A 13,680-nucleotide genomic window follows, 5' to 3' on the forward strand; every position below is an offset into this window, starting at 1 on the left:
CCATGAAGCCACATCATAAGGGGAAATGCACACTGCTATGAAGCCACACCTTAAGGCAAATGAGCATATAACTTGCACCCTGCCATTACTGTTAAATTTTTATAATTCTTGGCACAGGTTAAATGCACGAAAATACGGTAATCCTTCACTTGCCAAGGTTTATCAGTTGCTACAATTTGAGCTGCAATCTAAAATGTGGATCGCCAGAAATGTAGCACTGCTTCTGCCATTTTGAAACAGTAACTACATCTATCAGCTATCTACATAAGGCCGAGGTTGACTTCAACACTACAGTTTCTGGAGAAAAACCTTGCCTTATATTCTAATAAATAAGGTACAAGTTGCAATACCGCTCCAATGTCGTGGCTGGATGCATCACTGTGCAATTCCAGTGAAGCAGCACGGTCATAATGGATCAGCATCGTCTCGTTACTGAGCCTTTCTTTTGATTTCTTGAATAATCACTGACATGCCTTCATTTATTTCCATTTCGTTTCTTTCTTTAGGAGCTCGTGAAGCAGGGGAGGTATGTCGGAAGTATTTTTATGAATTTCCTGTCACAGTTTATGAGTCGGAAAAATGAGCAAGGTTCTTTCATATTTTCTGGTGCCGTGGCATGTAGAATTGCATCCACTTTCCTGGGACGAGGGCAGATGCCCTTTCTGTCTAGCAGTGTCCCAAGTAACTGATTAGTCTTTCAAGAACCAGCGCCCTTCCCTTCCAAGACGCAGACTGCTAACTTTCATTGCTGCGTCCAGATTTCGCAATTTCTCTTGTTCGTCTTTTCTGGTAACAACTATGTTATCTTGAATGCTTACATTTCTGTTGTGTTGGCTAGCATTTCCTCAATGGCTCGTTGGAAAATTGCTCATGCCGATGAGACCCCGAAGGGAAGCCTGTTCACCTGGTATAGCCCATTATGTTTGAAATCACTTGAAGACACCTTGTAATCAACATTGAAGTCCTCTGAATCAGAGTTCATAGTCTTTGAATTTCCGTACCATTAAAAAGATAACATGCAGGCTTTTTGAGCAACTCCGTCATGTTGGAAAACATGACAAGACGCAAGCAACACCAACACATAAGCTATTTCACACCATCTGTTATATAAACCTGCCATACAATTTTAGTTAAAGCAACTGCTATGTAGGCACAACCAGTATAAGGATGGTTCACGTTTGTAAATCACCTCGGCAGAGGCAGAGAGCGTGCAGAAAGTGCGACTGGGTAACGATTTTATAGCGCTGCCTTTTCAAATGCTATTCCTTTTTCCACTTCATCAATGGTCAGAGCGACACTCCACCCAGATTATTTTAATGGGATAGGCAGGCCATGAACTGTGATAACAAAAGTCGCCTAGAATTGAGCGGCAGACACTGCTACAAAATCACAGCTTTGGCTTTACTCAAGACAAGACAAGGGTGTGCATCTGCACCAGGTTGGGTATACTAGGGCACGGCACTACTAGGGAGAATTCTGCAATACAGACACAAAAAGTATACATCTATATTGCAGACAAGTTTTGTTGCCCTGGCTCCAATAGCTCCCGAGAAAGAAGACTGTACAGTAAAGCAAAATTGCTTTAGACTATTTTGGTTGAAAACTTAAAAAAAAAAGAATGGTGGGACTTTCTATGCCAAAACCACGATCTGATTATGAGGCATACAATAGTGGGGGACTGTGGATAAAAATTTTGACCACCTCAGGTTCATTAACGTGCACCTAAATCTAGTAGTACATGAGTGTTTTTGCACTCACTGCAGATTACCTCATAATAGGGCGCACAGGCCGTGTATGCATTCAGCAGCACGGACAGCCATGCACAGCCACCACCGGGTTAAAGGAGACGTGCACTCACTTGCCCCCCCCCAAAGCGCTCTTGTTCATGTTAACCTGCTGAAAATTGATACTGACATTTTAAGTACTAAAACCTTATGAACAAATATGTATAACCATGGGAATTTATTCAAGCCATAATGTAGCGCTTACACTTACTGGTGGTGTATTAGACTTGAAGGATTTGATGAGCTGGATCTCCTCTTCAGTCGGAACCAAGTAGCGAGTAAGAGGGTTGCTACTTATGCTGACAGTTGAGGCACTCATCACTTGTTCTAGTGACTTCACAGACTCCCTTTTTTTGCGCTCCAACAGCAACACATAAGCATCCAATGTTCCATTCCTTAAAGTCTTGCGTGGGAGCGTCAGATTGATGTCTCTGTCAAATTAGAAAAAAATTGTTGTTTTTAGTAAAGTAGTAGTGATCAACATGGAAACGTAGGTTGCTGGAAAATATGGATAACAAAACCACAATGTGCATACACTAGGCCAACGTGACACTGGGATAGATTTGTGCGCTGTCCTTTGACGAATTTGAGCACCACCTGAAAAGGAGGTGTTTTAGCTTACCAGAATAAAACTCTTGTGACTAGCTTGTCCTTACCTGCCATGTGTATTTTACACGAAGCTGTATAGCTCTACCTCCCAAGGGGTCTGTCATCTGAAAGCATATTTAGCGCCAGCAAACAAGGACGGAAGGGAGACGACACCTAAATGCGCTAACTTCAACAACTTGATTTTCAGGAAATACACCTACATATCCCATGCACAGTGGCACCACCTCATCCATGAGGTGGCCCCACTGTGCATGTGCCTCCGCATATCCAAATTTAATGTTAGAAAATCAGTTATGGTATTCAATGAAAACAGTGAAGAGACAGTGGCGATACAGGGCCAGGAAATACCTCGGGTAACAGAATATAAATACCTTGGTATATGGATAAACAAGGGCAATAGATATATGGAAACACAGGAAAAAACAATAACAGTGAAGGGGAAGAGAAATGCAGCCATAATGAAGCACAGAGCGCCATGGTGATACAATGGGTACGAGGTGCTCCGAGGTATGTGGAAAAGTGTAATGGTTCCAGGACTTACTTTTGGAAATGCGATTGTTTGCTTTAAATCAGGGGTACAATCAGAACTTGATGTGAACCAAAGGTCAGTGGGTCACGTCGCATTGGGCGCTCACGGGAAGACTACAAATGAAGCTGTGCAGGGTGATATGGGCTGGAGTAGTTTTGAAGTGAGGGAAGCTCGCAGTAAAATTGATTATGAAGAACGAATGAGCAATAGGGAAGAAAGTAAATGGGCTGGGAGAGTGTTCAGGTATCTGTACAGGAAAAACATTGATTCACAGTGGAGGAAAAGAACTAGGAAGCTTACCAGCAAGTATGCGGCCTGTAGGGTGGGTAACACAGCAACAAAGAATGTCAAGCGGAAAGTCAGAGAGGCTGAAATAATCTCACGGGTGGCGGCAACGGAAAAGAAACCTGCCATGAGTAACTACTTAAGAGGAAAAAACGAAATCAGGAAAGAAACAATTTATAACTCAAAGGGAAGCTCATTACTTTTCGAAGCGAGATCGGGACGCCTTAGAACACGCACCTATAAAGCGATATATATAAGAAGGAAGAAGTAGCATGTGCTTGCTGCTGTAAAGCTAGGGAAACAATGGAGCATGTTTTATTAGAATGTGAAGACATCTGCCCAGCGGTCCATTTAGGCACCACTGGCCTCCTTGAAGCCCTTGGGTTCAGCGAGAGCTGTGGAAAAGTAAACATGTCCGCAACAGAGATCAGTAAGAAGCGAATGGAAGATTGGTGGAAGAAAAGTAGGGAAACGACAAAGAATGGAGACATACAAAAGCAAACTTCGCAATAGGGGATCAAAAAATTTGGTTCTGGGAGTGCATAGTTTTTTTTTCTTTTCTTCATTTTTTGAACCTAGGTAGGACATTAGGCAGTATAATAGCAAGAGCTTGGTGGCACAACCGCCCGCCCGCCCGCCCGCCCGCCCGCCCGCCCGCCCGCCCGCCCGCCCGCCCGCCCGACCGACCGACCGACCGACCGACCGACCGACCGACCGACCGACCGACCCTCCCTCCGCCCACCCGCCCGCAACATCAGCGGGAGGCACGCGCCACTGGGTTGTTTGCCGCACCAGCAGATGGTGATCGCCTCAGCGCATTCGCAGCAGCGGTGGCGCTGGCCATGTGGGAAAAAAAAGGAACCAGAAAGCTCGCCTTCACGCACAGTGTTCGCCGCAAGCGTTTCCCGGTAAAGATTACGGTTGCATGAACTGCAGTTGCTGGGAAGCGGCAACTGTAGCATACGAAGCAGGGAGTGATATAACTCCACTTTCTTATATAACAGAAGAACCCCCGTTGCAACTGATTTGTGTTGCGACAGCGCAATGGGGAGGCCACGTATAGTGAGGACTCTTGGAAGAGCAGCATGCATACGAGGCGCAGCGTAAGTGCAGTTAAGTGCATTTCTCTGCTCTCTGGTCCACTCTTCATTGTTGCACGAAGTAGCGGTGCAGGCCGTTGAAACATTATGATAATAATTAGGTAAAGTGCCTGTGACTAATAATAAAGTGCATGTGACTAATGATTTCCAACTACATCACGATGGGTTAATCATCATTTATGGCTTTGCTGCCCGACTACCTTAACAGCGTGGTGGTCGTCCGAGTAGCTTTAAATCCTGAATGTTTTGATTTGGTGCCTTTTCGTCATTTACTCATGTGTATAAGCCGTTGCCTATAAATTTCGTTTAGTTGAGAGTACCGAGCATTTCCTGTGTGTTTTATTGTTCATTCATTTACTCCCATTGCACTGCACTGCCAACTTGCATCACGAAAAAAAAGAAACTGCTTAGAAGTTTTTCAACTTTTGCTTGAGCAAAACTTATGTTTTTTTTGCATTCAGTTATTTCCTTTTAGTGCCCACCACAATAAAAAGCTAAATACATGCTACAAGCTTCGTGATAGTATGCTGCATGTAGATATAAGCATGAAGGTGCTGCTTGCTTTGGTCTCCATTCATGACCAACAACTATAGGTACCATGCAGCTGCTGTATGATGCCATCAGGCAGAGCAAATAGCACAATGAGTGGTGCAAATCTCATCTAAGGGATGTTAAACACAACACTCGGGATGAGAAATGCAGTGTTCTGTGGAGAAACACTGGAGACAGAGTGTGGTGGTGGTGATGTTGGCTGCAGGCACATCTAGCCATGCACTAATTGCTAGCAACTGCTCTGCCCCGGCACAGCTGTTTGGATTCAGCAGATAAAGATAAAAGGATGACTATGTGTCACAGGAGGTAGACGAACATGACAGGCAGGAACACAGAATAAAGGCTGCCCACGCATAATGAACAGCACCTCGTCTGTGATGAGCCAGAAACATTGTTCACATACAGCTAAAAAATAAAAAATCGCTTCTCCTTCTCAGATATGATCACGGATATGGTTCTGACACATGCAGAGCGATTTTTATGTATTGTTTCCAAAATGCAGCTGGCATGAGCCAGACTTCCATTTTGTAAACACTAGCAGCTTACCTAGAAATCACCATCTGCATTGGTTCATGAGTAATGGCTAATCTTTACATCTTTTTGGCAGCCTTTGGGAAAACAAAAGTATATTAGATGATAACAGAGTTGTCACTGTCTACGGATAGTTTGATGATTTTTTGGCCCTTAGCTAAGAAGGTTCAGAAGAAGGAGGAAGCTGCAAGGATGCAATAGTTACTGCCTTCAACACATGCAGCAGAGTTTGTCGTCACTTGGGAATTACTGCAAGAGAATTAGATACCTTGTCTTGGTATTGTGTTTCAGTAATGGTCATATTTACTTCAAGTATGACCATTACGAAGAAGCAGTTCTTTAGCTACAACTAGGTACATCCCAAAACTGAGAAAAGAAAATTGGCTATCATGGCAATCACTGCCAGGTAGTGGCCGGTGAGGTCGGATATGTCATGCCAGAAACGACTTATATCATTAAAAGGTATTGCGACAAACAAGCTCAGTCTCAAGACACAGACAGTGAAGTTTCGAGAAACAGGGGATCCAAAAACCTTTCTAACAGCCACATGTCAAAGCATTTTGCATCAGTTCAAGCAAGAGAGCTAGATCAGCAACACTGCTGCGGCTGATGACCACAGGAATAAGTACTTAGCACTCAAACTGTATATACATGGAATAAGCCAGCACCTGAAGAAAAATTGGAGGACGCTTAAACTTCGCCTTTAAGAGTGGAATGCGATAGCATTCAAAGATCCCTGACTGCTTCTCACGCTTCCTGGCAACTGGAGCGTATGTAACCGTAATGTTTACCTGGAAACGCTTGCCGCGAATGCTATGCATGAAGGCGAGCTTTGTGGTGGAACCACGGCCTCTTGCATGGGCTGCGATGCGGTGGAGGCGAGCGCCAGCTGGAGTTAATACAAGGAACCGGGTGCGCCGCTCCGTGGCCCCAAGACACCCATCGCGCCGGCACACGCAAAATGGCGGATGCTGCAGCCGGTTTGTGTGTTTGAAGGGATTTCTTTGAGTATTTGTGTAACAGAATTATGTTTTCTTGTATAGTAAAATTACAATACGAGAGCTACCATGCCTGTAGGTTGTGTGCAAGTCGTAGTTTACGATTTTTCTACGTATTTTAGCTTGAGAAATTCAGTTAGTTCAGTCAATTCCTTGCATCGTATGGAAGGCCTGAGTGTACGTGGTTCAAAAATATTTTTGTCGGTGCGACATCTGACGCCGGATGCTGGATTTTCTGCGACACGGGCTCCTTAACGCTATCGCATTAAAATAGCAGCAACAGCCAAAGTGCAAGTCATTTGTTCTGAACTGCACAAAGCATATTTGATGTGCTGCCAGGACAATGAAGACTGTGACCCAATGAAGAGTGTGACCCAACAAAATGCACAAAAGAACACAAGACCAAGTACTTGTTGTGCAAACAAGGCATAGTTTCCAAGATTCTGCTGCCCTGCAGTAGATGTTACAGTGAATGAACCGGAAGGTGCCTGAATGATTGTACAAAAGAACATGTAGCACCCAAAAAACCAAATTTCTTCAGGATATCTGGAGCACCACTGTCAGCAGCGCTAATGCAGTGCAGACTTTCCCTCAGATTCATGTTTTAGCCATGCACAAGGCCCAGTTTGGCAAAAAGCTTTGACAAAAGTATAGAAAATGGCAAAGTGCACATCAATACACCATTTATGGCATTACAGAGAGCTTTACTCTCAATGTGATCTATACTACACAACCCATTACATTTGATCCCATAATTATTAATAAAATTTCTTGTGGGATTCTATTACAAATTCTTACTGACAAGTTACTATCCACCAGAACTGTTCTACAAACCTGTGAAGTAATTGTTTTAATGAAACAAAGAGCCTCAAGTTAATGAAATTCACTAACAGTTTTTCATTGCAACATTATATTGACGTAATACTTCAGTTATATTCTGCTGTTTCAACTTAGTCTTATCGTTGGCAGCTGCCTTTACTACACCAAGAGCTATTTGAAGACTTGTTCCATGCAGCCACTACAGATGGTCATACAACAACTCAGATAGTGAAATCACAGGCAGGGGTTAAAGCACTCGGTATATACTGAGTACTGTAAAAGCAGGTTGAACATGACAGAATACTTATTTTTCCTATCGCTCATCAGCGATTCCTTGAATCCTATTAGGCCAAGGTGTAAGTGCCAAAATGACAAACTCCACTGCCCAGCGTCTACCCTGACATGGTTTTGAAAGTTCACTGTTCCTCAGCGACTTTTGTGTTTCGAACAATGAAAGACCACCATTTGCACAATTGATAACATGCTTAGGAAATCAAACAAAAGACAGACTGAAAAAAATGCTCTTAGAAAACTTACAGTGCAATGTACAGTCTTATATGAATGAAAGCTATGCACATGGTATACTCCAGACTGCAGAGGTTTCAGTGCTAACATCTTGCCGTCTTCAGCAGATCGAAGGTTCTGTGGCTTATGGTCATGCTGTTAATGTCACATGTTAATGGTGCATTTTTTTGTGACATGAGATACTTGAGCAGCTATGAAAATTTGAGAAACTGTTTCATGAAATAAAGGAAAATCCACGAGTATTCAGAGGTAGCCTCTTTTTGACAATTGCAATATGTGCGCACTAACTCCTATAATGTGTTTGGACATGCATCAACTTGCCTTTCTTGAAGTTCAGAAATGTCAAACTCATCTTCAGACCACACTACATGTAAATCACTTGCTCTTCTGACAGGTTTTGCCGTTGTTACACAGAAAAAGAACTACAGGAGAACAAAAAGGTAGTAATCAGACACTGAAAGGCATGTCATTTCTCAACATTCAAATAAACCACATGACAATACAAAGGTTGCAAGAAAATGAGAGAAGGACACCAACTTTGCTATTGGTTGTCTTATGCTTTTTATGGTAGTAAAAGAAGGTTCATGTGTTCTGAAACTAACACAGTGCATGGAATTATATTAGAAGTGACACAGTAGTGGGTTATTACACAACAAATGAATCACGTACAACAAAATTTGGCCAGCTGGATTATGATGTACACTAAATTCCACAATCTTTTACGACTTTAGTACTGAGACTTAAATGACACAGGATGTACATGGCTCACTATCATAGAGAGAATACAGTTTGAACATTTGGCTATGCATGAGCAAAAATGCTGGAGAAGTTATCTGCTTGTTCTCATTGCAATTCTTTCCAGAAAATGTCAGCCTTGCTGAATTTACAACCAAGCAGCCTACCTTATAGTTTGATCAATTATTAGGGGTGTGGAAACCTTCTATTTTAATTCAAAGAACAAATCAAATACCGAGTTCACTATTGAAAAAACAACACGCAGTTTTCAACCTTCTTAACACTTGTAGAATTTAAATACTATAAATGTCTGTGGGGATGATAATCAGGTGAGACAAAAGTATGCTCAATTTAAACTAGTACAAATAAATAAAGAAAAACCAAGGAATACCTACTCAACACTGTCTACAATCAAAAAGGTTAATAGACTAACTGAAAAGTAGATGAACCTATTAGCGTGACGATTTCAGAGAGTAGCGTGTTCCATTCTTTTATAGATAAAACAAGCGGTGAATTTTGGTATTTGTTAGTTTGAGAAAAAATTGGTTGAACAGTAAAAGGGTGGTTGCTATGGCCTGGAATGTGATACGCTGGATGAATGTTAGTGAGAGTGAATGATAGATTACTGTGCTAAAAGCTTTGAAAGAAAGATAAGCGGGCAAGTTTTCTTTATATGGTGGGCAATGTCCGAGTAAACATTTTTTTTTTAATATGGACATGCTTTGGTAACGTACGAGAAGTGATTAATCGTGCTGATTTATTTTGTACTGGTTTGAGCAGGCTCATAAGGTTTTATTGATGAGGGTGCCTTATGCTGAGACGTATTCCAATAATGGATTTTTTAATGTGTTGTATGCACATAGTCTTGTATCTGTATTTATTAGATGTAATTTCGTTTTAAAATGTCAAGTGTTTAATGATTTAGAAGTAATATGCTCTATGTGTTTATTCCAGCTTAGATCAAAGTTAAGACGTACACCCAGGTACTTAAATGACGAAACTGCTTCAATATTGGCCCCATCTATTGCGTGCTGGTTAGGAAATTTATTTGAAGCCAAAGTGAATCTTAGATGCTTAGTCTTTCACATACATCTATATTTCCATCTATCATGCCTTACACCATTACGTTAGTTTTATTAGATCAGATTGTAAAGCAAGGGCATCTGAATAGCTAGTTATTGGTCTATAGATGACACAATCGTCAGCAGCAATGAAGTTCGGTTGAATGTGATATCATTCATATAGATTAACCCATTAATGGCCGATGACTGTCTGTTTGTGTTAAGGTGATAGGTAACCCTTGGTACATCCAGGGAAGCTTTTCTCAGATACTCGTTACTTGATAATATTGGGTGGTATTTTCATAGGATCTTGTTTATGTTTGGGTGTGCATTAGAATATTTTGTTATAAAGGCTGGCGATCTGTCAGGTTCTGGTGTAGGCTGTTTCTTAGCTAATTCCGACTGTCTCTCCAATCTTGACGCGACATCATAAGCTCTATCGATAGAAACTTGTGGATAGTTTCTTTCTGCTAGCGTTGTTTTAAGGTCATTTAGGTGTTGCATATAATAGTTGTCTTCACTGCAGATTCTTCTTATTCATTTTGCTATACTGTGCCGGGGAAAGCAGGTGTCGCCTTGAAAAAGACAAGTCCACTTGTTGAAACACTGATTCCCGCTTTTACCTTGTTCTCGTTTTGCTCATCGTCTTGAATTTCCATCTCCCGCCTTCCCCATGTTTTCCCTGGATTTCAACAGTATGGCGTTATTAAAAATAATTAAGCCGTGTGTTGCCAAATGAAAGAAATCATGAACTAGCTGCAATTATCAATTTTGCCAGATGTAGGTTGTGCATTCCAGTGGTAGCAACAGTATAAGAAAAAAATTAATGACATCCTTACATTGCAGCACAAGAGTACCTTGCAACACCTGGAACCCAGATGGCAAGTGGTGCTTTTCACTTGATCAAACACACTGGCAAACCACAGGAAATTTTTTTCCACAGATAAGACCGAACATCTTTTCTGCATGCAAGCTTGAAATATTTAAAGATATCCAAATAAAATTACATCTTTTATGACCCATTTAACTTGAATGAAGCAGCAAGGCATGCTATTTCAGTTCCAGAGGCTATGAGTTATCTGTAGACTTACTGAAGTTTAAACAATTCACGAAAGAATGAGGCAAACATGCAAATGTTAAGCTTGTCTGAAATACTATTTCAGAACTCTCATATCTAATACCATTTCAAAAATTGGTATTCGCATACCTTTATACATTTTTTTCTTTGTGCTAAGCTCACAATGCTGCTATAAAAGGCACAGAGTACGCAAGTACTTAAATTGCCACTAAAGATAATTATGCATTGTTTTCTTCTGAAAATTTCAATCCAGAATCCCTACACCCCACCTTGTGGGATTTAGACTTATTGAAGTCTATTTAATTAAAAAATAAGTTGTAGTTTTGCCTGAAAGGCTAAACATTAATAGCGATAGCAAATATTACAAAACTGCAAAAAGTAAGGTTCATAGTTCTATCGGCCATATAACTGCAGTTTATATTCACTTACTCATTAAATTAGCAAGCATGGTGTCACCTGCGCACAGGCAAATATGAACAGATCTCACTTGATGATCGCAAGCACATGCCATCACAACACTGGCATGATGAAAAGTACAGAGGGGAGCGAATGCTTCTGCTATTTCTCCTTTTGCATTGCATTGCAGGCTGTAGTATTATTTCTTTATTTTCTTTTGAGAGCTTGTGCATAAACTTAAACATTTATCTGGAATTCCATGCTACCTAAAGTTCTACTCAAACTAAAAAAATAGCAACAAAATTTTCTTGCTGTGTTTCGTTCAGTTATCACGGAAAACTCTGTGCAGCAGGGTAATTGTATAAGTTTGCTGGCATTCAGTGGTTGCTGACCTTTTTCTTCGTGCTACCACACACACACATAGCATTACAGGCTCTAGAGGGCAAGGGAAATCAACAGCTTGCTTCACACAGTGTACTGGTGGTGTTGATGCATGAGAAATATATACAGTTCACAAATGTGGCCATAGAAAAGATAGATCTTGCTAGCCTTACTTGAAATCGTGATTCACTGCTCCACGTAGGTCTGATGCAAATCTCGTTTTTAGCACAGCGCTTTGGGTAGTACAATGTGTACAGTGTCCACATGGAGTGCAGGATGTAGGCCAGAAATACCCCGCTCAAGCCTAGTGTCCACGAAAATTTCATACTTGTAGGTACTTGTTCCACTATCTTCTGAATAAATTAAGCTGTAAAAAAAGAAAAAGTTAGAATAAAAGACACAGAACATGGCATGCACAATCTCAAGCGCACTTGTCTATAGTGTGTGAACAGTGTGCTCCCAACTTCTTGCACAACCTGCTGGTGGCTACTTGATCAAAGCAATTTGCATCTTACTGACCACTGCCAAATAGGCATGGCGACCCACCTATACCATTTGCTGCGCGGTAAATATTATTGCTATGGTGGGTGACCGTTCATGCGGGGCAATGAGGCGTGCTTTGTTTCGGACCTTTGCAGCTGCTGTGGCTTGCCTGGACAAGGGTGGAGCCACTGAGGGGAAATGTGCTAACCACAGCTAAGCTTGTTGCCAATATAGCTGCGGATGTCCAAAACACACTTGCACACTCTAGGCAAATACGTTAGGGCCCATATGGCACAAACTTTGTCTGCAAATGAGAGCTTTTTGTTACTGCAAAATAATATTAATAGTCTACTGAACAGCAAGTTTAAATGACCAAGGTGGTACCACGTCCTTGGCTTAGCTTCCGAGGGAGAAAGCTTGCTGGAATTTGAGGCCATTGTGAACTTACATTTGTATTGCATCATTCATTTTTCACTACTGCAGTAAAATTCTTCACCCAGCGTAAAGTTCCAGATTTAGATTAAATGCTTGCAGTGAAGTGGAATAGTCAAAGTGATGAGTGGAACAGTGGCAAAATACAAAATGCAATCAATATAGTGAATGGCAACTAGCAGAATGCTTTATTTGAAGCCATTCTATGGAAAGCTTTGGAATCTGTGAAGATGCTGTACAATATGCATAAATACGGTGTACTTAAAATTTTTCACACTACATCCCGTCCAGTGTTTTACAAAACAGCATGCACAGCATTATGGACATGTATTTCTGTGTACAAACACACGAAGCTGGTAACTGGTAATAACACTTAAGGGTGTGTATATGAACTCGAGGGGAAAATACCGCTAATGCTTGCAGAAACAGATTTTCTGCACTCACTTCATTACGTCGTCTTAGCTTTGTCGGCTAGTACAATTGCTTTCACCAGTTCATTTTCTTCAGTTTTTGTTTCGTTCTCCTTAATACGAAATCAAACTTTTTTTTTGTCTTTTTCCAATTATTTGCGAGCACACTCTTTTCAATGTCCCTGCAGCACGAGTTAACTAAAAGAACAAGCGAACGTTCGTTTAACTGCGTGACAAAATTGGTGAAAGTAACATGTCAATCAAGGAATAAACAGGCAATGTGCTTACGAAGCAGATGAAGCACAACAGCAGTAACTTTACTGCACTCTTTCACCGAGGAAAAGCCTTACTTAACGCACAATTCATACTGCACATCCACCACGTCACATCACGAAAAGCCTGGCACAGTTCAAAATAAACTGCAGTTTCGCGCCGAATGCATAGCATGGCACAGGCTCAAGAATTCGCTACACAAGCAATATCGTAGCCATGCAAGCTGTAGCTCGGCAGTCACCATATAAAGGAAAGAACGAATTGCTGCACTAGTACACGCATCATACCCCAGCAGTTTTCAGCTGCTTATACGAGAAATCTACACTTCAGAACTGATTTTAAACAGCAGATCTATACGCGCTACATACTCTACACTACATACCTATAAGTCAGCAGTGGTAACTATTTCATTTATTTGTAGCACCGAATACAGAGAATACCGGCGTCGGCTGCCCAGCTTTGCAGAACCTAGGGTTGTACACGTTCGAAACAACTGGCAGCGGGAAAACAATAAGAAACCATTACATGCGACGCCATTTTTCCGCGTCGGTCCTCGCTGGAACAAACTAGATAATTATATTAAATTTTTTTAGAATACAGCTAACTTTAACAACAATTCACTTAACTTAATAAATATTATTGTAATTTATTATTTATATTGTACACAAAACAAAAATTAAGAGAAGGTAGCAGAGAGTT

General features: G+C 41.3%; 1 protein-coding gene across 2 annotated transcripts in view; it reads right to left on the reverse strand.

Moving 5' to 3' along the window:
- LOC142557040 (lipid scramblase CLPTM1L) overlaps positions 1-13,540 on the reverse strand; it is a 63,412-nt gene extending 49,872 nt beyond the window's left edge. Inside the window, exons 1-4 of one of the 2 annotated variants that reach the window (XM_075668590.1) lie at positions 13,364-13,540; positions 11,557-11,750; positions 8,054-8,154; positions 1,990-2,215 (exon numbers count right to left, since the gene is read on the reverse strand). In XM_075668590.1, the coding sequence (XP_075524705.1) occupies positions 1,990-2,215; positions 8,054-8,154; positions 11,557-11,709 (480 nt within the window). In that variant the 5' untranslated portion in view covers positions 11,710-11,750; positions 13,364-13,540. The remainder of the gene's footprint in view (positions 1-1,989; positions 2,216-8,053; positions 8,155-11,556; positions 11,751-13,363) is intronic. The other variant, XM_075668595.1, reaches the window with a different exon arrangement.
- Between the last annotated feature and the right edge of the window lie 140 nt (positions 13,541-13,680).

This window comes from Dermacentor variabilis, chromosome 1, assembly GCF_050947875.1.
Source record: "Dermacentor variabilis isolate Ectoservices chromosome 1, ASM5094787v1, whole genome shotgun sequence".
Taxonomy (NCBI): Eukaryota; Metazoa; Arthropoda; class Arachnida; order Ixodida; family Ixodidae; genus Dermacentor; species Dermacentor variabilis.